This window comes from Salarias fasciatus, chromosome 7, assembly GCF_902148845.1.
Source record: "Salarias fasciatus chromosome 7, fSalaFa1.1, whole genome shotgun sequence".
NCBI classification, from domain to species: Eukaryota; Metazoa; Chordata; class Actinopteri; order Blenniiformes; family Blenniidae; genus Salarias; species Salarias fasciatus.
The window spans coordinates 25792511-25816929 of NC_043751.1; the positions used below are offsets into that span (position 1 = coordinate 25792511).

Below are 24419 nucleotides of genomic sequence, written 5' to 3' on the forward strand. Positions count from 1 at the left end.
AAGGTAGTAGAACAAATCAAATCTGTTGATTAATGGAAAGCTGGAGCAGATAATTTTGTCAGAAGTCCTGATTTAAAAGGAATCAGTGTGTCATTCCGTTTGTTCCTCAGGTGAGGAGGGTAGGAACTAAAAGCTGCTTCACCTTGTTTTCTTCTGACTCTGGGAACATTTAGTGAACATCTCCCTGATCACCTCATGGGTCTCCGTGTTTCACATTCTATAAATAGATCTGAGATGTATTTCGGCCCGAGGCCATTCAGTGCCTGTGAGTACGACGATGAGTTGTGACCTTCAACCTTTCTTCTTTAGGACAAAAAAAAAACAATGACGTGCTGCGGTTAGGTAATATGTTACAAGTGTACAATTAAAAACATAATCCTGGGAGAAAAAAGCTGTGATCGACAGTAAAAAGGAGATTGATGCTACAACATACTTATATCTTTAATTCTAATCCATTCGACAAATTGAAAGCTGTACACATATTTTCAAAAACCGGCCTTTTATTTGCATTGTACCAGCAAGCATCTCATAAAGCACAACAAAAAGTTCTTCTCTACTTTTGTTTCATCAAAAGCGTAAGTGCATACATTTTCCCCCCCGTAATATCAAAGAAAAGTAAAACAAGGACTTCAAATATTTACAAGCCACCCACGTACACCAGTTATCTGGGAGGAAGAAGAAGTACCTGCCTCATGGAAAATTCTGACCTTCAGAAGCTGAAAATAAAACCTGTCCTTCCCTGCTCGCTTTAACAGCACAGGAAATGTCTTGAGATGGATCAGATACGCAGTGGGAAGTGACATAACTCCACATTTATGTGAGGAATGTACAAGTGTGGCAAAGAAGGGCATTAACGGGACAAAACAATGGATGCTTTTGAGAATGGAAACGGGCACAATATGGATTTCCGAACACAAGCTCGTTTTCTGAGGGAAAAAAAAAAACTAAATTATAACCATCTGACATTAATACGAGCATAAATGTTGCAAACTGTGTCACAAAGCAAAAAATAAAACATATTCGACAATCCTGAGAGCAACATCTCAGTGTCCAGGACAGTGTAAAGACATATGCATCCAGTGCATTAATCAGAAAACAGTGCATGTAGACTCTCCAACAAACCACAAAATTCCTTCATTAAAAAATAAACATTGCACAGTTGATATTGTCTTAAGACATGATTAAAAAAATGTGTAATTTTTGGGGTTCCTGTCTCACAAAACAATCTTTTACACATAAACAAAAGGCTGCCACCTGCTGGTGTTAAGGCATAAAGGCTGATAAAAGGCAATGGTCAACCAGCATGTGCTTTTCCACAAGTTTAAATATTCACAAGTTATTCTTTATCAAAAGATTCAGTAAAAATACAGCATTCAGTAGACTACCTGAGTGGAAAAAAATATAAAATACACAGTAGAACGCAAGAAAAATGGATTAAAAAAATATACAATCTTTATATTTTTGGTCAGTGATTTCACACACATCTGAATCTTCATTTCAATTCCCTCATTCATCAAATATTCAAAACAAAGAGATACCACAAAGTTTGAATCCAGGAAAACAGAAGTTGCTCAGGAAAATGATTAATCAATAAATAATAATTAGTTAAAATCAGTCCCTCTATAAATTTATTTTTAAAAAAGAAAACAGTTGATACGGAGCGGACCGGCTATCTGAGCTTATGTGTCTTGGTCTTTGTTTTTTAAAAGTCCTCTGTGGGGTTCCAGGTTCTCATAGATGGAGAGCGCAGCAGTGTTTTGGTAGATCAGATCCACGTTGGTCCCTGTTCTCGATCGGATGATGTCCAGAGCGCACTGGTTCAGGAACACGTACTGCTCCTGCAGCCACATCAGACACAACAGTTCAGTAAGCTACAAATCAAATTAAACAAATCAAATTAAACAAATCAATTCAATTAGATTTTGTTTCATTTCTACAGCACCAAATACAACTCAGACTACAGGAGGGAGACAAGATGTTAGTGACAGGTAAAAGTGACACACGGAGAAAAGGAAAGCCATGTTTCACCTCGGTCTGCACCATCAGGGCCCGATGCATGCGCAGTTCGTGAACGATGCCGTACACATCCACGATGTTTTCCCTCTCGATCTGGAAGATGAGATGGTCGATGGCGATGAAGGTACCAGTGCGGCCCACACCAGCACTGTGTGTAAAATTAAAAAATGAAAAAAAGAAGAAGAGGAAAAGAAAGGAAAAAAGGATTAAACAAATAGAAAATAAGTTTATTTCTTTTTGTTCTTCTGGAAATGTGCATTGAATTATGTATCTGTGTGTGTGTGTGTGCTGTCTGACCTGCAGTGGACCACAGTGGGAGAATGTCTGGAGTACTGGTTCATGTGCTCTCTGACCAAATGTCTGAAGCTGATGAGGAGCTCTGTGGTTTCCGGTACGCCGTGATCCGGCCAGGCGGTGAAGTGGAAGTGACGGACCGAACGCGTCTCGGCTGTTTTCAACTGGAAGAGTCAAAATACGCAATCTCAGAGGAGCGGTGAGAGGACAGACTGGGGGAGGTAGCTTTGCACAATTGTTCATATCACAATGTGTAAATAATAATGTGGTGCTGAAATTACTTCACTTTTATTGTCTAATCTGTTCATCATTCTATACTGCTTCTTCGGCTTAAGTTTGCAGGAAGCAGAAATACTTCACTAATCCCAGAGGTAAATTCTCTATGTTCTCTGCATTAGGGAGCCATTACTGTGCCCAGTGCCCAGTGGGTGGATCGAACCAGGAAGCCTCAGATCCCAAATGCTGCTGCTAGATATTCATGGGGTGGCGAGATGGAGTGTAAACCCAGAGAGAAGGAACTCATCATCACAGAACATAAAGAAACTGTATTTCACACATAGCATGTTATAAGGTTCCTTCAACCTTTTTTCACTTTTTTTTTCTTTTTATTTTTTTTTACAATTGTGCCAGATGTGGCGGAGTTGGGAGGCTTAAGTTTACAGTAAAACTTTGGGTCCTTCAGGAAAAAGGTTGGAAGTCACCGATCTGTTCGCGTTTGAGGATCATTACACTGACCTCCCTGCCCACCTGGTTTGGAATAAGCTGCTAACACTCATCTCTGCGTTTCAGTCACGTGCCCGGGTCTCCGCTCTGGTACGGAGTTGAGCTTACATTTTTAATGGTAAAGTCCTTGATGGTCCAGTCTTCAAGCGGTATGTCAGAGGTTGTGGTCACAGTGATGTTTCCAAAGTGCTTTGTGCCCGGACTCCAGTACTGCTCACATTTTACCTTTCAAAAGAAGGAAATAATACAGTCATGTAATCAAGCAAGTTGGAGGAATGTTCTCCAAAATTTGTTAAATGCTAATAATAAAAAAAATATATATATTGTGGAAAAAAGTCTGATCACATTTGGCTGTCAATATGATTGAGATACTGTCGTAAACCAGGGTTTCTTAGAGCAGCAGCACTCACTCGTCCCTGTTCATTGCAGCGTGTCAGCATGACCAGAGTCTGCACGTTCTTCTCCCAGATCATCCTCCAGAACTCGTTGACTGTGGCAGGCAGAGGACCCTGAGCTGCGATAAACTCCTTCCTGGAGTTGTAGCCCTGCACCGTGAAGAGCAGCGGCCCGCCCGCAGCGGACAGCCGCCCCAAGTTAGTTCTCACAAACTTTTTTCATATGAGGAATGTGTGTGAAGCTGGGATGATTTGGGTGAGCGGAGACATGACAGTTATCTTGTGAAGGATGTTTACTGTTACTGGGAAATGGAGAGCGTCAGTACGCACCGGCATGTAGTTAGCATTGATGTAGTCATCGTTTGGACTCCCATGGATTATAGAGAGTTTCACCCTAGAGGAGTCATCTAGGGGGCGAACAAGAGGGTAAATACAATGTTATGACTCCTGTCATACTTTCCTACAAATGTGAAAGAAGCACCAGGAAATACATGACTGCAGTGACTTTCTCTAAGCCAGGGGTGTCAAACACATTTTAATTCCAGCTTCGTCTCCAGTGGGTTGGGTAATAGCACCATAATGACCTTTAAATTTAAACATGAGAGTTTTCATTGCTGTGTCAGAGTATAACTGATGAAAATGTCTGTTTTACCAAAACAATCAAACAATTTTTATTGAAAATGATTCCAACTGCAACAAAAGAATCATTTTAAAGATATGTTTCGTTGCAAAATACAGTGAAATTCATCAAAGCGCATACATGTTTTTGCAAAATATTCAATGACAGCATATCTCAATATCGGGTCTCAGCGTTGTGTTGTGTGTCCTACTCTGAAGAAATCTATTTAACAAGAAAAAACTTTCCTTTGAAATGTTTGCAACTTGCATGATGGCTTGTTGGGCCGGATTGGAGCTTCTTGCAGGCCAGTTTTGACCAGCAGGCCTCATGTTTGACACCCCTGCTCTACGCTGTGTTATGGATGGTGTAAAGCCAAAATGGTCGGCGGTGGAGTTTCAGGGGCACGATGGTTAAAAGCAGCAGAGGATGATTTGTCGGGGTGACTCACAGGGAAGGACGTTGGTATAGCGGTTCTTGGGCTTGTTCTCCAGAGACAGAGCATGGATTTTTGCCTGAGCGGTGCCCACGGTCTTCAGGTCCTTTTTTAAACAGAAAGACAGAAGAAAAAACGATCTTGCAGTGAAAAACACAGTTCTGTTATTACACAAAAGAGCAATAATAAACTAAAGCAGTCCTGATTTACCTCCAGTCATGATACAGTTAGATGGCTGGAGGAACTCAGACAAACATTTAGAACGATAAACTGAAAGGACACAAAGTATAGATACATACAAAATAGAAAAAAAATCTATTTGGGTTTCTAACCATTATAATTAATCTACATAAATAAATAAGACTATATTTTATGAAAATACATATCCACAGAATAAATCTTTATCCAATTATACACACACACACCTATCTAAGCATCCATACTTATTCTATAGACATACATAAACACACATATAACGTGTATATAGTTTAACATGTCTGAGAAGGGGAAAGAAGAAGAAAGACTCCATATTCAATAATCATATCTTATAAGTATCCTGCTTCCTGAGTTATGCTAAAAAAATAATTTATAGAAATATAAACCAAACACTTATGAAGGCACTTTTATCAATAAATAGCACAAATGTTCAGATTAGGAATCCCTTTCACCTCAAATTCCTCCGCGAAGCCACAGTTGGAGTCGGCCCTCTGCTTCCTGAAGTAGGCCTCGTAGTCCTCCACCCTCACGGGCACGCTCCTGCTCAAACAGCATGCAAACGGGAGTCATGAGAAAAACCAGTACTAACAACGGAAAGCTGCAGTCGTCCGCTGACTTTCAACCGTTCATACTCACACTTTGGCTCTGGAGAGAGAAAGAAAAAGGACAGGGCAACAGTTACAGAAATAACTGTGCTGAATGAATTCAGACAAACAATAAGAAGTGGTGATGGAAATAAATACCTCAGGGAATGAATCTGGATTTCTGGTGATTCTTTTTTGGACAGTCTATTAAACAAACACAGCAACTTTGTTAGTGTATAACAGAATATTAAAAAAAGATAGTCACTTTCAGTGATGGCAAGAGCGACAAACCTTTTCCAGAAGATGATGAATCCAATCAGAACGATGAAGAGGATGCAGAAAATCCCCAGCGTCACTCCCACAGCCATCCCAATGACAACTGGCGTGTTACAGGAGAAGACAGCGATGTTGAACCAGTTCAGTGTGAAAGAAGAACGTTCATAGCAGACAGACACCAAAGGTACCTGGGTCGACATCGAGCTTAGCAGTGAAGATAATGTCAGTCTGTGAAAACAGAGACGCTCCACTGACCACAAGGCTCTGCTCTACACTCAGACTGGTGAAAAGTACAATGCCGTACCTGTGGGAGCAAACCACAAGAGAGAACTTTCTGTAAGGTTAAATAGTTGAATACAAGGAAATGTTTTTGTCAAACAGAAATATGGATGAACAGAGACATAAGCAGGGAGTTACAAACATACACATCATACATACAGTAAAGATATGTATGAATGTGGTTTTAATTTATGTGTCTTACCAGTATCTTGTGTTGGCTTCCAGAGCACTGTTAGGGTAGCCTTCCCACACAGCATTATTTCCCACTTCTATACTCAGGTCCTGAGCGCTGCGAGACGACTGCAGCGCCGTGACTGTTGCCAGATATGCCGGAGCATTGCCCTTTTTAAAATCCTCATAAGTTTTCCCCAAGTACGTCGCGCAGTCGGAGCAGTTGGCTGGAAGCACAAAAACAACCCAAAACATGGACTGTTGGATCTGGCAAAATAAAAAAAATCCCTGATCTCGTTAAAAAAAAAAAAAAAGAATCTTACCAATGGTTTTAGTTGTTACCAGCACACCAACATGTGTGATCGGTCCATTGGTTGCGTTGAACAGGCTGGGGTCAATCTTGATGGAGAACTTGTTGTGATCCTGTGCATCAGTTGTAACTTTTGACACATAATCTGATGGGATGGGTGGATCTTGAAGAGAGAAACGAAGACAAGTTACATTTTGAAAAGTTGTATAACATCACAGAAAGTAGGAAAAGAGAATACCTTGATATCTTGTGAGGTGTTTGTGTGTGTACCAGTGCCAATGAATATCATTATCAGTGAATAGTGACTGTAGAACGTCTTACTTGTGATGCCGGTCTTGCATGTTTTTTCCTTTGGAGTGCTGGCTTCTCCGCAGCTTAGCGTTACAACGCTGATGTTGTAGTCGGTACAGTGGCGGAGGTTGGAAACATTCTGGCTGCAACATGCGCTGTTTTCCTTCATCTGTGTGCCATTCACAGAGATCATGAATCCGGAGTATTGGCCACTGGGATTGGGCCATGTCAAGGGGATCAGTGCATTAACTGCATTCAGGGGTTCACAAAGTATTTCTTGTACTGGACTTGCACCTGCGCCATGAAAAAAAGGAATAATTTGGTAAAGTGTATTATAATATGATTATTTGAGTACTCTCAGTAGAACTCAATAGAAATACATTAATATATTAGGAAAGAAAGACCATACGTGTGCAGGTGGAGTTGTAGCTCGGCTCAGCCTGCGTCCCATCAGAGGTCTCTGTGGTCACGCTGATGTTGTAGCGGCTTCCAGGAATCAGCTCAGCTACTGTGTAGTCGGTATCATTAACTACGACGCTTTTACCAGAGGCTTCATCTGACCCCTTCCAGGTAACATTGTACCGATAATCAGCTTTGTATTCATCAGGTTTCGCCCAGATGACTTGGATGTGAGTCTCATGTGCGGTGGGCATCACATACGGCACGCTCAGCGGTCCTGATTGAAGGACATTTCGTCAATGGAGACAGGTGAAGGGAAAATGGAGAATGGTTCAGTGCAAAAACCAAACTTCTTACTTGTAGAGACCAATTCATTCACTTCCTGACTCTCAAAACCCAAAATTCCCACAGTCGACACAGAGACGGTGAACAGCGTCCCAGAAGGAAGCGAGCCAAAAGTACTGTTGGTTGTGTTGGTGGTCTTGTTAGCGACGTTTCCGTCCGCTGATGGGGTGAGAGTCAGCCGGTAGAAAAACTGTGCACCTCCCATCAAAGGAGCCTCCGCCCATCTGAAGTGGATCGTGCTGTTCGTCTTATAGAGGATCTCAATCGGCCCGGGAGGGTTTGGAACTGGAGAGAGACGATGTAACAGCGTTATCGTGAAAGTCCAACACACGTCCACTGAAACATGCATTAATCCCGTTTGCAAATTAAAGGTGGCAACAGTTAAAGACATACAGGATTTAGATGTAAACATCTATGACCATTTCTGCTACTTTTTTGGAGTGATTCTCAACCTTTTTTGTGAGGGAACCCAAATTTTAAACCATTGTAAATCTCGGTGACCTCCTGAACCACTCTGAGGATAAACTCTGGATTCTAACACTCCATCTCGGGATGTTTGACGGTCTTGTGCCGTTTCAGCTTGCAGTTTCATACTTCACCACAAAAGATGCGTAAATTGTTTTCCATTGTTTCAATGAAGCCATATTCCATGTAGCACTCTTGGCCTCCGTGCTGGGGTGAATGGATTTCACTGATACAGTGCTTTTCCAGTCCTCAAAGCACTTTACACTGTTAATCACACACTCCAATGGAGGTTGCCATGCAAGGTGCTCAATCTGTCCGTTGGGAGCACCTGGTGTCTTGCTCAAAGACACTTCAACATGTGGGTATGGGGAATCAAACCTGCCACCTTACAATTGAGAGACAACCACTCCACCGACAGGCTTCGTTTTAACCATCTTTTGATGTTGTTGCGCCAATCTTTCGCTGTCCTGGAATCTCTCTAGTTGAGCCTCATATGATGCCGTCAATACTTGATATGACACGACTGAAAACGTCAGAACTGAACTCATTTACTGTACTTACAAGTTGCATTTTGTTTTGATCCGGATGTGGCATTGAAGGGTCCGCTGTACGTGGAAACCTCAACGCTGTAAAGCCTTCCAGCCGAAAGGTTTCCAAACAGACAGGCAGTACTGTTACAGTCCAGTTCAACAGATTGCGGCTGCGTCGATCCAGTTAAATCACTGGAAGATCTGCTTAGAATAACTTGATATTTTTCCACATTTCCAGCAGGTTTGGTCCACGACACCTGGATGGAGTCATTGGACTGAGTGGAGACAGTTGGCTGCACAGTCTCAGGCTCTGACGATGGAGGAAGAGAGGAGGATCGATTAGTGGGTCAGCATCACAGACTGGGTGGAAAAGGGAAACAAAAGTCACAGGTCTTACTTGTGTACTGAGAGGCGCAGTCTTTTGCCCCTTCAGTGTCTTCGACTTTAACAGAAACGCAGAATGTGCAGTTGGTGCCGGGGTTGAGCCCTGAAATCTCCACAGAGTTGTTCTTCAGGTTTTTGGTTTGGTTGCCACAGCCTGTCACCTTAACCGAATACCGGTAGTTGTCCTTGTACTCGAGTGGTTCCACCCAGGTTAAGCGTATCGCAGTTGTGTTTAAGGTTTCAGGACGCAGGTTTTGGACAGGATGTGGACCTGCAAACAAAACAACACGTATCTGAGAAAAGAGCCACACTCTCCTCACGGTGAAGGCTTAAACGCAACACAATCACTTTTCTGAAACTTTGTGGTGTAGACGGGGCTTTAAGTGCTCCGTGGTTAAATGTGTTCAGTTTCAACGAGGCAGTATCGATGATGTACATACGTGTGAAGTAAGAAACGGTCTCAGGATCAGCCTCAGTGCCATCTGCGGTCCGCGTCGTGACCGTGAGGCTGAAGTTGCTCCCTGATGTAAGCCCAGAGATTTTTATAGTTGTAGAATTCAGTATTCTTGAATCGTTACCAAACTTCACAGAATAGGAGTAGTCCGACTTGCTCCCTGGCTGAGTCCACACCAGGGTGACCGTATCCGTAGTGATTTCTGTCGGTTTTAGATTGGTGACAGAAAACGGTCCTAAAAACAGAAGGCAGAGGAGCTTATCTCTGGATAAACACAGAGTGGGTCGTGTTTATGAGACATTTCTACATCAAACATCTGGCTGTAATGATAATAATCATGTTTTTGATCACATCTGTTCGACAGAAACCCTCTTTGAGAAGATAATTAGCATCACTTTGGATTTCAATACATAAAAAGCAACATTGGAGAAAACAATATCAATTTATTTGGATGTTTCACTTAAAGTTAATTTAAGTGACTATTAAGTATGTTTTTGTCACTTTTGTGTAAATGCATTCACAATTTATTTCAATGTGGTTTGGAAATCACTCATAATGATTTTTATTTTATTATCAATTCGTTCCTGACGTATCAAAAAATATACAAACTACAGATATTTACAATAGGAAGGAAAAAAATCTATTTATACTCATTTGAAGTTGTCTATATCGACTACTTACACACACGCACACACACACACAAACTGTTTGGAAATGATCCATATAAATAAATAAATACATAATTTATGGAAATACATATACAGAAAATAAACAATATCGAGTACATGCGCACCAATCTCAAATTACGTATAGTACATGTATTACAACACATAAATCTAACTCTGCGTGTCTGTAGAGGTGTGTAAACAATACCAGAAAAAAAAGGGTCTACTCACTGGTGTAGTTTTGTGCCGTCACGCTTGTGCTCTGGTATCCTCTCACACCCACAGTAACTACTGAGATGCTGTAGGGACTTCCAGACTCGAGCTTGTCCAGAAGATACCAGTTGTTGACAGTCGGAAATGAGCCGTTAACTGTCGTCACACTAAAATTGTACTGATCACGGGTCATGTTCTCTGGGGACGTCCAGGTGAAGTTGATGGACGTGAACGTCTGAGATTGCACCGTGATGCGGCCGGGAGGGTTGGGAACTGAACGAGACAAACGATAAGTGTCATTCTTACTATACAATTTCAAAATCGAAAGATGTTGAGAAAAAAAATCCAACAAAGATTCATTTAGAAGGATAACTTACAGGTCGCGTTGCACACCTTTTGGCCATGGATTACTTGAGGTCCACTTTTGGTGCTCACCACCACACAGTACTCTACTCCTGGCTTTAAGCCACTGAACTGGACGTTCTTAGTCTCATTGCTCAGGTCTGTTGTGTTCTGAATTTTTTCGTCCCCGCTGTACAGCTGCACAAAGTATGAGGAAACCTGGCCTGACACCAGCTCCCAGCTCACTGACAGGTCCACAGTGCTTCCAACAACAGTCACGTCAGAAACCTTTTCAGGTTCTAGAGAAAAGAGAGGTTCAGGTTTATTGTGACATTACTTGACTTTGCATAAGTTAATGAACAAACATGACAATTTCAACTTGAACACACATGGTCATTCTATTGGAAAGCTACCAGTTTTGGTAATCATTTAATATGTTCTTGCTGAATCTTGTACTTGTCCGGGACAGAATCTTTCAATAGGTCTCCGCACTATTTCAAATCACAATTTCAATTTAAGATAACTTTATCCACGTTCAGTCTGTCATTTTAACTTATGTGGATTAATGTTTAGGAATTATCTTGACTTAAAGTAATGAGTCAATGTACAAGTCATAATTTCAAAACAACAAAATCTGATTTAATTTCGAGCCACCAAATGACTTAATGCATGTTTTTAGGCTGTGACAGGATACTGGAGTACCTGGAGGGAACCCACGCACACACAGGGATAACATGCAAACGCTCTATAACTTAAGCTCATGTAATAAATACTATGCATATAATATAAGTTAAACTTCTGAGAAAAAAGGAACTGAAGTTCAGTATCCAAAACTTGTTATGACAAGTGGAGTGTAAGAGAAAAATAAGTCCATATAAGATAGTGGGTCAGTTTTTACAGTGCACACACACACACACACACACACACACACACATGAAAATTCTCTTCAGACTCAGGAATGACTTACCTGTGTAATGCTCGATGCTTGCTGGTGCAGACCGGACATTTTGGAAAACTGCGAAGACTCGAAATTTGTACTGTGTTCCCGGAATGAGACTGTAAATGGTGTGCGTCTCATTGTGCGTTGACTTGTTGTGAACCACCTGACTGCCCAAGAAGGCTTCGACCTGATATATGAATGATGGCTGATGATCGTTTTGCCTGAGCCACTGCAGCCGGATGGACGTGGCGTTCGCATGCGACACGATGAGTTCAGTCACGGCGTTGGGCACTGTGGAAAACACAGGACTGAGTGACGGAAGGCCAAATATCCCAGATTATTCTTGGGACAGCACTTCATGTCTCTTCTTACTTGTGTAGCAGGATGCCTCCACCGCTGCAGCCTTGCTTTCACTTGCAGCAACTGTTGTGACTTTGATAATGTATTTAGACGCTGGTTCCAGGTCAGGAACATGAGCGCTGGTAATCTTCACTGTCTGAGAGTTCACCAGAGCTCCTGTGGCGTTGAAAACTTGAACTGAGTAGCTGTAATGTGGCTGGACTCCGTCAGGGTGTGACCACTGCACCGTCACTGCAGTGTTCGAGTCCGGGCGGGCAACTAGGTTCAGCACCGGATTTGGCACTAAAAAGATGACAGGAGGGGAAAACATGAAGAGAACACAGATTTAAAAAAAAAACAACACACATTTGCTTGTGTTTTTTTTTGTTGTTGTTGTTTTGTTTTGGTACTTACAGGTAAAGGAACACTTTTCCTCAGCTGTGCTGGTTAAATTCTGCGGGCCAACAGTTGTAACATTTATACAGTAGGAGGTTCCAGATGAGAGTGAAGACAGCTCTGCATTAGTGTTTATGGTGTCTTCACTTTCATATCCGCCACCGTCATCTCGTGGGTAGGCGATGTTGTATCTGACGTCTGGAGCACCCTCCATTCTGTCCGGGGCGCCCCACGTCAGATTAATTGAAGAGTTGGTTCTGGCAGTGATGTTGATTTCCTGAGGTGGTGTGGGAACTGAGAGGTTTGAAAAAAAAAACGCAAACATGTGAAAAAGTAGAGATCATATGCAACTCAAAAGTCATACATCAAACTGACATTGAGAACTCGTTTTTTACAAACATAAAAATGTGGAAAATTAGCAATACAACTGTGTTCTTTTCCATTAAAAAATGAGTAAAACTAAGGTTAGCTGAGCTGCTCTTTGGAGGAAATAATAAAAAGACACTTGGTTGTTGTACTTACAGGTTGCAAATGGGAAAACATCGGACGCAGTCTGAAAGGCTCCGGCGACGGCTGTGACGGTGACCTTAAAGATTCTCCCAGGACGTAAACCTGTGAAGCTGGCCGAGGAGACAATGGTTCGGCTGACGTTCATGAGTTCCAGGGCTGAATTTGAGATGTTAACATCAAAATTATCCTTTCCTCCAGAAAAACTCCAGGTAATGTCGAGGTGGTCAGTTCCTCGGCGTGTGACCGTAATGTTTACAGGCTTGTTCGGCCCTGAAACAAAGGAACAAATGGAGAGACCCATGATGTGAAGACGATGCTGCGACTTTCAGGCTCTCTGGGTGGAAAATCAATGCAAGAGCTGGCACCAGCAGGAGTCAATACAAAAAACAAACAGATGAAAATCCAACACATTGTGGAAGGGAAAAAAGAAAACCCTTAAAAAAAATTCTTACTTGTATAGGAGGAGATTTCACTCTTTTCACTCTCAGTTTCGTTATCTCCAGCCACAGATTGGACAGTAAAAGTGTATTTCACTCCAGGAGTCAGATCAGTCACATTTTTGCTTGTTTCAGTAACATTGTCACTCCAAGAACTTGAATCATTTTTCCACATTACTCTGTAGAAAGGGCTGTTCCCATTTGGTTTGGTCCAGTTCAGATATACAGACGTTGTTGTTTGTTCCGTGACGCTGAGATCTCTGACTACTTCAGGCCCTGCAGGTTAAGAAAAATAAATTAATTGGCTACAAAAAGAATAGAAGAAAGAAAAAAATCACAAGAAGTTAAATGCCTTAACTCCTTAAGATGACACTTTTTTTTTTAATCTCCATAATTTTAGGAAAATGAAAGAAATAAACAATATAGAATAATCAAAACAGATGAGGAGTCGTCGACGATCCAAGTTGAACTCCTCATCATACGCATCATCTTACTTGTATAGGAGGAGATTTCACTCATTTCACTCTCTGTTTTGTTATCTCCAGCCACAGATTGAACAGTAAAAGTGTATTTCACTCCAGGAGTCAGATCAGTGACATTTGTGCCAGTTTCATTGACAGTGGTATTAAAGTAAATTGAACCATCTGTCCATTTTACTCTATAGAAAGAGTAGTTTCCATTTGGTTTGGTCCAGTTCAGATATATAGACGTTGTTGTTATTTCACTGGCTTTGAGATTCATGACTATTTCAGGCTCTGTAGGTTAAGGAAAAGACATGAAGTGACTCCAAGAAGCACAATTCAAGTCCAAGCTAACAAAATTCCTAAATTCTCGAAAATGTTTGTAAAATGAAAGATAAAAACAACATAAAAACAAGAAATACAGATGAGGAGTCGACGATAATCCAAGTTGAATTCCTAATCATACACATCATCTTACTTGTATAGGACGAGATTTCTCTCTTTTTACTCTCTGTTTTGTTATCTCCAGCCACAGATTGAACAGTAAAAGTGTATTTCACTCCAGGAGTCAGATCAGTGACATTTGTGCCAGTTTCATTGACAGTGGTATTAAAGTAAATTGAACCATCTGTCCATCTTACTCTATAGAAAGAGTAGTTTCCATTTGGTTTGGTCCAGTTCAGATATATAGAGGTTGTTGTTTGTTCCATGACAATTAGATCTCTGACTACTTCAGGCTCTGTAGGTTAAGGAAAAGACATGAAGTGACTCCAAGAAGAATGGAAGAAAGACAAACATTACAAGAGGGTCAGTGCCTTAACTCCTTAAGTTAGTACAATTCCTTATCTCTAAAATGTTTGGAAAATGAAAGAAACAAAAAATACAAAATAAGAAATATAGATGAGGAATTGACGATGATCCAAGTTGAAATCCTCATCATACTCATACTCTTACTTGAAGTGAATCTTACTAGGTCAAGCACAAGTTAAATGAGCAGCGCTTGCACCTGGTCCATCAAAATAGAGCCCCTTATGTTGAAACATCTTCCTGATCTCAACAATTTTGGGAAAATGAAAGAAACAAAAAAGGAAAGAAAAAAAGATGAGGAGGCAAAGATGACCCAAGTTAACTGCTCAATCATTGACATCATCTTACGTGTAAAGGAGGAGATTTCACTCATTTCACTCTCTGTTTTGTTATCTCCAGCCACAGATTGGACAGTGAAAGTGTATTTCACTCCAGGAATCAGATCAGTGACATTTATGCCTGTTTCACTGACAGTGGTATTAAAGTAAATTGAACCATCTGTCCATCTTACTCTATAGAAAGAGTAGTTTCCATGTGGTTTGGTCCAGTTCAGATATATAGACGTTGTTGTTTGTTCCATGACAATTAGATCTCTGACTACTTCAGGCTCTGTAGGTTAAGGAAAAGACATGAAGTGACTCCAAGAAGAATGGAAGAAAGACAAATATTACAAGAAGTTCAATGCCTTAACTCCTTCAGTTAATACAATTCCTTATCTCTACAATGTTTGGAAAATGAAAGAAACAAAAAATACAAAATAAGAAATATAGATGAGGAGTTGGCGATGATCCAAGTTGAAATCCTCATCATACTCATAATCTTACGTGTATAAGAAGAAATTTCACTCATTTCACTCTCTGTTTTGTTATCTCCAGCCACAGATTGAACAGTAAAAGTGTATTTCACTCCAGGAGTCAGATCAGTGACATTTATGTTTGTTTCATTGACAGCGGTATTGAAGTATATTGAACCATCTGTCCATTTTACTCTATAGAAAGAGTAGTTTCCATTTGGTTTGGTCCAGTTCAGATATATAGAGGTTGTTGTTATTTCACTGGCATTGAGATTCATGACTATTTCAGGCTCTGTAAGTGAAGGAACAAGAGCGAAGTGAACACAAGAAGAAAGGAAGAGATGAGGAGCCCAAAATAAGGTCCAAGTTCAGCACCCAATCATTGTCTTCATCTTACGTGTATAAGCAGAGATTTCACTCTTTTCACTCTCAGTTTTGTTATCTCCAGCCACAGATTGGACAGTGAAAGTGTATTTCACTCCAGGAGTCAGATCACTGACATTTATATTTGTTTCATTGACAGTGGTATTGAAGTAAATTGAACCATCTGTCCATCTTACTCTATAGAAAGAGTAGTTTCCATTTGGTTTGGTCCAGTTCAGATATATAGACGTTGTTGTTTGTTTCATGACAATTAGATTTCTGATGGCTTCAGGCTCTGTAGGTTAAGGAAAAGACATGAAGTGACTTCAAGAAGCACAATTCAAGTCCAAGCTAACATAATTCCTAAATTCTCAAAAATGTTTGTAAAATGAAAGATAAAAACAACATAAAAACAAGAAATACAGATGAGGAGTCGACGATAATCCAAGTTGAATTCCTAATCATACACATCATCTTACTTGTATAGGACGAGATTTCTCTCTTTTTACTCTCAGTTTTGTTATCTCCAGCCACAGATTGGACAGTAAATCTGTATTGTACTCCAGGAATCAGATCAGTGAGTTTAATGCCTGTTTCACTGACAGTGGTATTAAAGTAAATTGAACCATCTGTCCATCTTACTCTATAGAAAGAGTAGTTTCCATGTGGTTTGGTCCAGTTCAGATATATAGACGTTGTTGTTTGTTCCATGACAATTAGATCTCTGACTACTTCAGGCTCTGTAGGTTAAGGAAAAGACATGAAGTGACTCCAAGAAGAATGGAAGAAAGACAAACATTACAAGAGGGTCAGTGCCTTAACTCCTTAAGTTAGTACAATTCCTTATCTCTAAAATGTTTGGAAAATGAAAGAAACAAAAAATACAAAATAAGAAATATAGATGAGGAATTGACGATGATCCAAGTTGAAATCCTCATCATACTCATACTCTTACTTGAAGTGAATCTTACTAGGTCAAGCACAAGTTAAATGAGCAGCGCTTGCACCTGGTCCATCAAAATAGAGCCCCTTATGTTGAAACATCTTCCTGATCTCAACAATTTTGGGAAAATGAAAGAAACAAAAAAGGAAAGAAAAAAAGATGAGGAGGCAAAGATGACCCAAGTTAACTGCTCAATCATTGACATCATCTTACGTGTAAAGGAGGAGATTTCACTCTTTTCACTCTCAGTTTTGTTATCTCCAGCCACAGATTGGACAGTGAAAGTGTATTTCACTCCAGGAGTCAGATCACTGACATTTATATTTGTTTCATTGACAGTGGTATTGAAGTAAATTGAACCATCTGTCCATCTTACTCTATAGAAAGAGTAGTTTCCATTTGGTTTGGTCCAGTTCAGATATATAGACGTTGTTGTTTGTTTCATGACAATTAGATTTCTGATGGCTTCAGGCTCTGTAGGTTAAGGAAAAGACATGAAGTGACTTCAAGAAGCACAATTCAAGTCCAAGCTAACATAATTCCTAAATTCTCAAAAATGTTTGTAAAATGAAAGATAAAAACAACATAAAAACAAGAAATACAGATGAGGAGTCGACGATAATCCAAGTTGAATTCCTAATCATACACATCATCTTACTTGTATAGGACGAGATTTCTCTCTTTTTACTCTCAGTTTTGTTATCTCCAGCCACAGATTGGACAGTAAATCTGTATTGTACTCCAGGAATCAGATCAGTGAGTTTAATGCCTGTTTCACTGACAGTGGTATTAAAGTAAATTGAACCATCTGTCCATCTTACTCTATAGAAAGAGTAGTTTCCATGTGGTTTGGTCCAGTTCAGATATATAGACGTTGTTGTTTGTTCCATGACAATTAGATCTCTGACTACTTCAGGCTCTGTAGGTTAAGGAAAAGACATGAAGTGACTCCAAGAAGAATGGAAGAAAGACAAACATTACAAGAGGGTCAGTGCCTTAACTCCTTAAGTTAGTACAATTCCTTATCTCTAAAATGTTTGGAAAATGAAAGAAACAAAAAATACAAAATAAGAAATATAGATGAGGAATTGACGATGATCCAAGTTGAAATCCTCATCATACTCATACTCTTACTTGAAGTGAATCTTACTAGGTCAAGCACAAGTTAAATGAGCAGCGCTTGCACCTGGTCCATCAAAATAGAGCCCCTTATGTTGAAACATCTTCCTGATCTCAACAATTTTGGGAAAATGAAAGAAACAAAAAAGGAAAGAAAAAAAGATGAGGAGGCAAAGATGACCCAAGTTAACTGCTCAATCATTGACATCATCTTACGTGTAAAGGAGGAGATTTCACTCTTTTCACTCTCAGTTTTGTTATCTCCAGCCACAGATTGGACAGTGAAAGTGTATTTCACTCCAGGAGTCAGATCACTGACATTTATATTTGTTTCATTGACAGTGGTATTGAAGTAAATTGAACCATCTGTCCATCTTACTCTATAGAAAGAGTAGTTTCCATTTGGTTTGGTCCAGTTCAGATATATAGACGTTGTTGTTTGTTTCATGACAATTAGATTTCTGATGGCTTCAGGCTCTGTAGGTTAAGGAAAAGACATGAAGTGACTTCAAGAAGCACAATTCAAGTCCAAGCTAACATAATTCCTAAATTCTCAAAAATGTTTGTAAAATGAAAGATAAAAACAACATAAAAACAAGAAATACAGATGAGGAGTCGACGATAATCCAAGTTGAATTCCTAATCATACACATCATCTTACTTGTATAGGACGAGATTTCTCTCTTTTTACTCTCAGTTTTGTTATCTCCAGCCACAGATTGGACAGTAAATCTGTATTGTACTCCAGGAATCAGATCAGTGACTTTAATGCCTGTTTCACTGACAGTGGTATTAAAGTAAATTGAACCATCTGTCCATCTTACTCTATAGAAAGAGTAGTTTCCATGTGGTTTGGTCCAGTTCAGATATATAGACGTTGTTGTTTGTTCCATGACAATTAGATCTCTGACTACTTCAGGCTCTGTAGGTTAAGGAAAAGACATGAAGTGACTCCAAGAAGAATGGAAGAAAGACAAACATTACAAGAGGGTCAGTGCCTTAACTCCTTAAGTTAGTACAATTCCTTATCTCTAAAATGTTTGGAAAATGAAAGAAACAAAAAATACAAAATAAGAAATATAGATGAGGAATTGACGATGATCCAAGTTGAAATCCTCATCATACTCATACTCTTACTTGAAGTGAATCTTACTAGGTCAAGCACAAGTTAAATGAGCAGCGCTTGCACCTGGTCCATCAAAATAGAGCCCCTTATGTTGAAACATCTTCCTGATCTCAACAATTTTGGGAAAATGAAAGAAACAAAAAAGGAAAGAAAAAAAGATGAGGAGGCAAAGATGACCCAAGTTAACTGCTCAATCATTGACATCATCTTACGTGTAAAGGAGGAGATTTCACTCATTTCACTCTCTGTTTTGTTATCTCCAGCCACAGATTGGACAGTGAAAGTGTATTTCACTCCAGGAATCAGATCAGTGACATTTATGCCTGTTTCACTGACAGTGGTATTAAAGTAAATTGAACCATCTGTCCATCTTACTCTATAGAAAGAGTAGTTTCCATGTGGTTTGGTCCAGTTCAGATATATAGACGTTGTTGTTTGTTCCATGACAATTAGATCTCTGACTACTTCAGGCTCTGTAGGTTAAGGAAAAGACATGAAGTGACTCCAAGAAGAATGGAAGAAAGACAAATATTACAAGAAGTTCAATGCCTTAACTCCTTCAGTTAATACAATTCCTTATCTCTACAATGTTTGGAAAATGAAAGAAACAAAAAATACAAAATAAGAAATATAGATGAGGAGTTGGCGATGATCCAAGTTGAAATCCTCATCATACTCATAATCTTACGTGTATAAGAAGAAATTTCACTCATTTCACTCTCTGTTTTGTTATCTCCAGCCACAGATTGAACAGTAAAAGTGTATTTCACTCCAGGAGTCAGATCAGTGACTTTTATGTTTGTTTCATTGACAGCGGTATTGAAGTATATTGAACCATCTGTCCATTTTACTCTATAGAAAGAGTAGTTTCCATTTGGTTTGGTCCAGTTCAGATATATAGAGGTTGTTGTTATTTCACTGGCATTGAGATTCATGACTATTTCAGGCTCTGTAAGTGAAGGAACAAGAGCGAAGTGAACACAAGAAGAAAGGAAGAGATGAGGAGCCCAAAATAAGGTCCAAGTTCAGCACCCAATCATTGTCTTCATCTTACGTGTATAAGCAGAGATTTCACTCTTTTCACTCTCAGTTTTGTTATCTCCAGCCACAGATTGGACAGTGAAAGTGTATTTCACTCCAGGAGTCAGATCACTGACATTTATATTTGTTTCATTGACAGTGGTATTGAAGTAAATTGAACCATCTGTCCATCTTACTCTATAGAAAGAGTAGTTTCCATTTGGTTTGGTCCAGTTCAGATATATAGACGTTGTTGTTTGTTTCATGACAATTAGATTTCTGATGGCTTCAGGCTCTGTAGGTTAAGGAAAAGACATGAAGTGACTTCAAGAAGCACAATTCAAGTCCAAGCTAACATAATTCCTAAATTCTCAAAAATGTTTGTAAAATGAAAGATAAAAACAACATAAAAACAAGAAATACAGATGAGGAGTCGACGATAATCCAAGTTGAATTCCTAATCATACACATCATCTTACTTGTATAGGACGAGATTTCTCTCTTTTTACTCTCAGTTTTGTTATCTCCAGCCACAGATTGGACAGTAAATCTGTATTGTACTCCAGGAATCAGATCAGTGACTTTAATGCCTGTTTCACTGACAGTGGTATTAAAGTAAATTGAACCATCTGTCCATCTTACTCTATAGAAAGAGTAGTTTCCATGTGGTTTGGTCCAGTTCAGATATATAGAGGTTGTTGTTTGTTCCATGACAATTAGATCTCTGACTACTTCAGGCTCTGTAGGTTAAGGAAAAGACATGAAGTGACTCCAAGAAGAATGGAAGAAAGACAAATATTACAAGAAGTTCAATGCCTTAACTCCTTCAGTTAATACAATTCCTTATCTTTACAATGTTTGGAAAATGAAAGAAACAAAAAATATAAAATAAGAAAAATAGATGAGGAGTTGGCGATGATCCAAGTTGAAATCCTCATCATACTCATAATCTTACGTGTATAAGAAGAGATTTCACTCATTTCACTCTCTGTTTTGTTATCTCCAGCCACAGATTGGACAGTAAAAGTGTATTTCATTCCAGGAGTCAGATCAGTGACATTTATGTTTGTTTCACTGGTAGTGGGATTAAAGTAAATCGAATCGTCTGTGCACTGTACTCTATAGAAAGAGTAGTTTCCATTTGGTTTGGTCCAGTTCAGATATATAGAGGTTGTTGTTATTTCACTGGCATTGAGATTCGTGACTATTTCAGGCTCTGTAAGTGAAGGAACAAGAGCGAAGTGAACACAAGAAGAAAGGAAGAGATGAGGAGCCCAAAATAAGGTCCAAGTTCAGCACCCAATCATTGCCTTCATCTTACGTGTATAAGAAGAGATTTCACTCTTTTCACTCTCAGTTTTGTTATCTCCAGCCACAGATTGGACAGTGAAAGTATATTTCACTCCAGGAGTCAGATCACTGACATTTATATTTGTTTCATTGACAGTGGTATTAAAGTAAATTGAACCATCTGTCCAATTTACTCTATAGAAAGAGTAGTTTCCATTTGGTTTGGTCCAGTTCAGATACGTAGACGTTGTTGTTTTTTCTGTGACATTCAGATATCTGACTACTTCAGGCTCTGTAGGGTAGGGAATAAGAAATTTAGTTAATCCAAGAAGAATGGAAGAAAGAAAAACGTTACAAGAATTTAAATACCATAACTCCTTGATTTAATACAATTCCTAAATTCTGTATGTTTGGAAAATGAAAGAAACAAACAATATAAAAAAAAGAAATGTAGATGAGGAGTTGACGATGATCCGCCTTAAATTCCCTATAATTGTCATCATCAGAAACCCAGAGGATGTTGTTGTTTTGTTAACATGGAGATGCTCAACCATTTTTGGTTATAGGAGGAGAAAATATGTCAAGTGAATCAGAATGACAACAAACATCTTGGAAACCAATTAATTTCACTTTTACTTGTTTACTTTGTGTTCTGTTCAGCCCCAGACGAGTCGTAGAAAATATTTGGATGATTTCTCTGTTGTGTTATTTCTATCTTCTTGCTTCACTAAAACTCACTTTTTTAATTTTACAACTAATTATTGTGGTTTTATTGCTGAATTGCACTCCGCAGTTATTTTTGGAGTTCTTCAGCTTTGATCACTTGTTGTTCAGTTTGTTCGATTTTGTTTCAAAGCAGCTTGTTAGCTTTGCTCAATGAAGACAAAAAAAAAAAAAAAAAAAGACAGGAGAAGATAAGTAAACATTCTGAGACAGTTAATAAAAAACACAAACACAAAATCTCTGGTCAGTTTTCAAGTAAAACTGCAGAACTGTCGTTGCTTTGCGTGTCCGTTTACACCACAACGGGATCAACGAAAACGTGACTTTAAGAAAGCATCTACAAAAGTGGAACTTTTTGGAAAATCTTCGAGTCTGTCTCCATGGAAACAGACAAAAAGAGGGACTTAGAAGTTTCAGAGTTACAGCAATGCAACTCCATCATCTGTCCTTGCAAATGTCTGTGTTGTGTGTGTCTGTGTGTGTGTGCACACATCGCACACTAGTGACACACCAGGCAAACTGCAGCATTCTCAGTGTTTCTGCCGCTTCAGTGTAAACGGACAACACAAAAAACACAAAATCGATGTTTTCACTTGAAAATGGGGCTTGACAACAAAAATTAAAAAAAAAAAAAAACACTCACAAGAAAATGGACATTATTAAAATCAATGCATAGTGCAACATGTATGTCTTTGTGGAAGGGCGTCCGGAGAAAACCACACACGCTCAGGGAAAACATGCAAACAACACACATCCAGAAGTGAAAAGGGAGTTAACTCACTTGTGTACTTCGTCAAAGTTGAAGCTTCTCCTTCAGTTTGATGATCTTCTGCCACTGCAGTGACAGTTATATCATACCGGGTCCCAGCTGTCAGGCCGGTGATGTTTGCAGATGTTTCAGTGGTTTGGACATTCCGGGGTTGATTTTCATGTGTCCAGATAACTCTGTAGAAGGACTTTCCTCCATCTGGCGCTGTCCAGGTCACAAAGATGGAGGACGTTGTAACCGTACCACTGAGAATTTTCACAGCTCCAGGTTCTGTGAATTAAAAAAAAAAAAAAAAAAAAAATTACAAATCAGTAATCACAGCCTATAATAGTATTATTTTCGAACATAAATATTTCACATGCATATCTACTCAAAATAAAAATACAGACATACACAAACATATTGATACTGATATATAGATATAAATTTAAATTAATAAAAAAAATATATTATTTTCCTTTGTGTTTCTGTATTTTGTATATCTTTCGACATGTCTGGAATTAATTAAGAAAAAAAAATATTCAGTGTAATCTGAGGCCAATCTGTAGAAAACAATGCGGCTGATCAATGCGATTCAAAACAATCAAACTCACTTGTTGTGACAGTTTCGCAGCAGCTGAGAATGAAACAATGAACCTGGACATCATAGATGGTTCCAGGAGTCAGAGCAGTTATCACACCATCTGTCGAGTTTTTGCCGTCAGTGGAGATGCTACAGTTGACAGCAGTCACAGTGATATTGGTCGTTGTTGACGTCAGCTTTACTTCCGATGAACAACTGCCTAGAAAAGGAAGCAACACAAAAAAAAGACCACCAGCAGTCAGCAACAAACACACAAACTCAATATGTTATTTGTAAAATCTGCACATTATATATATTGATACCTGTATAAAACATAAAAATGTAAAAACACAGAACAACACATGCATATTGAGATTAAATGACAAACATCGACTTACTGTCACAAAGCGCCTGGGTGTCCTGCAGAGAGGGGAGAAGAGAGGAGTGAATCACTTCATACCAGCAGAGGGCAGCCTTACGCTGCAAAGCATCAACTCCAAACCTGCAGCTCAGAGTCCTGCTGGATTTACCCACCAAGTACAGACTCAACAAAAAGCTAGCACCTGCAGAGAGTCTATGTTCAAGTAGAAGTAGAAATAGTGCAGGTTCTGAAATGCATCCAGAAGAAGAACAGGAAAAATAATCCCTTTGGAAGGTATTTTATGTGCTGTCGTATTCTCTTAGCCAGTGATGAAAAATAGATGCTCATTTAAAGTGTAAATCGAGGGAAAATCCCGTGTCTATGCATTGGAAATTCACAGATCACATTCATTTAAACTGAGCGATTCTCAGTTAACCATCCGAACACTTCCTGCTGGAACACACAAAAGCTCCGTTAGTGCAGGATTAAATTCCACCAGTGAGTGACTGAAGGCTTGAGTTCAAGTGCCAGTTAGTACAAACAAGGAAGCAGATCCTGAAAATACTTCACTTCACTGGACTTAGTAAAAGTCCTTTTTGGAGGGTTTACAGGGTACAAGGCTGGGGTCTGTTGGACAAAAGACTTTACAAAGAGACTGGAAACTGAGCTTTTCGGTTTCCAAACATCTGATCTGACTGAGTTCAGTCAAATCAGTTCTCTCCTAAAGCATTACTACTATAAAATCGTCATAAATAGAACTCTGACACTGCGGCTTACAACAGCAAGTACAAGAAAAAAAAAAGCAGGAAAGAGAAAATAAGATGTTGTAGCAGCAAACAAAAGACGACAATTTCTTCCTGATCCTCAGATCGAATGTAACATTCATTAAAAACACAAAAAATAAAGAGAAGCAATATGATTATATAGATTAAAATGGGACACACACACACACACACACACACACACACACACACACGCGCGCTATTCAGTCATATCCATTTTAAACTAGCTCTGCTACTTTATGTCACTGTTATGAACATTGAATAATTTTCTGCT

General features: G+C 39.3%; 1 protein-coding gene across 11 annotated transcripts in view; it reads right to left on the reverse strand.

Annotated features, from left to right (window-relative positions):
* Positions 1-13: 13 nt before the first annotated feature.
* Positions 14-24419, reverse strand: part of LOC115391352 (receptor-type tyrosine-protein phosphatase eta) — a 37651-nt gene continuing 13245 nt past the window's right edge. Inside the window, exons 2-47 of one of the 11 annotated variants that reach the window (XM_030095550.1) lie at positions 23401-23422; positions 23034-23222; positions 22453-22710; positions 20980-21240; positions 20614-20874; positions 20138-20398; positions 19693-19953; positions 19327-19587; positions 18851-19111; positions 18174-18434; positions 17729-17989; positions 17052-17312; positions 16607-16867; positions 15930-16190; positions 15485-15745; positions 15119-15379; positions 14643-14903; positions 13966-14226; positions 13521-13781; positions 13042-13302; positions 12602-12859; positions 12098-12373; positions 11717-11986; positions 11372-11635; positions 10440-10703; positions 10081-10335; positions 9171-9419; positions 8744-9001; positions 8378-8656; positions 7364-7636; positions 7017-7283; positions 6638-6901; positions 6330-6479; positions 6038-6233; positions 5745-5860; positions 5572-5659; positions 5440-5484; positions 5333-5341; positions 5149-5236; positions 4496-4586; positions 3759-3835; positions 3444-3578; positions 3142-3258; positions 2314-2474; positions 2029-2164; positions 15-1838 (exon numbers count right to left, since the gene is read on the reverse strand). In XM_030095550.1, coding sequence (XP_029951410.1) covers positions 1680-1838; positions 2029-2164; positions 2314-2474; positions 3142-3258; positions 3444-3578; positions 3759-3835; positions 4496-4586; positions 5149-5236; positions 5333-5341; positions 5440-5484; positions 5572-5659; positions 5745-5860; positions 6038-6233; positions 6330-6479; positions 6638-6901; positions 7017-7283; positions 7364-7636; positions 8378-8656; positions 8744-9001; positions 9171-9419; positions 10081-10335; positions 10440-10703; positions 11372-11635; positions 11717-11986; positions 12098-12373; positions 12602-12859; positions 13042-13302; positions 13521-13781; positions 13966-14226; positions 14643-14903; positions 15119-15379; positions 15485-15745; positions 15930-16190; positions 16607-16867; positions 17052-17312; positions 17729-17989; positions 18174-18434; positions 18851-19111; positions 19327-19587; positions 19693-19953; positions 20138-20398; positions 20614-20874; positions 20980-21240; positions 22453-22710; positions 23034-23222; positions 23401-23422 — 9651 coding nt within the window. In that variant the 3' untranslated portion in view covers positions 15-1679. Of the gene's footprint in view, positions 1839-2028; positions 2165-2313; positions 2475-3141; positions 3259-3443; positions 3579-3758; positions 3836-4495; positions 4587-5148; positions 5237-5332; positions 5342-5439; positions 5485-5571; positions 5660-5744; positions 5861-6037; positions 6234-6329; positions 6480-6637; positions 6902-7016; positions 7284-7363; positions 7637-8377; positions 8657-8743; positions 9002-9170; positions 9420-10080; positions 10336-10439; positions 10704-11371; positions 11636-11716; positions 11987-12097; positions 12374-12601; positions 12860-13041; positions 13303-13520; positions 13782-13965; positions 14227-14642; positions 14904-15118; positions 15380-15484; positions 15746-15929; positions 16191-16606; positions 16868-17051; positions 17313-17728; positions 17990-18173; positions 18435-18850; positions 19112-19326; positions 19588-19692; positions 19954-20137; positions 20399-20613; positions 20875-20979; positions 21241-22452; positions 22711-23033; positions 23223-23400; positions 23423-24419 lie in introns of all 11 variants that reach the window. The other 10 variants (XM_030095551.1, XM_030095553.1, XM_030095554.1 and 7 more) reach the window with 10 other exon arrangements.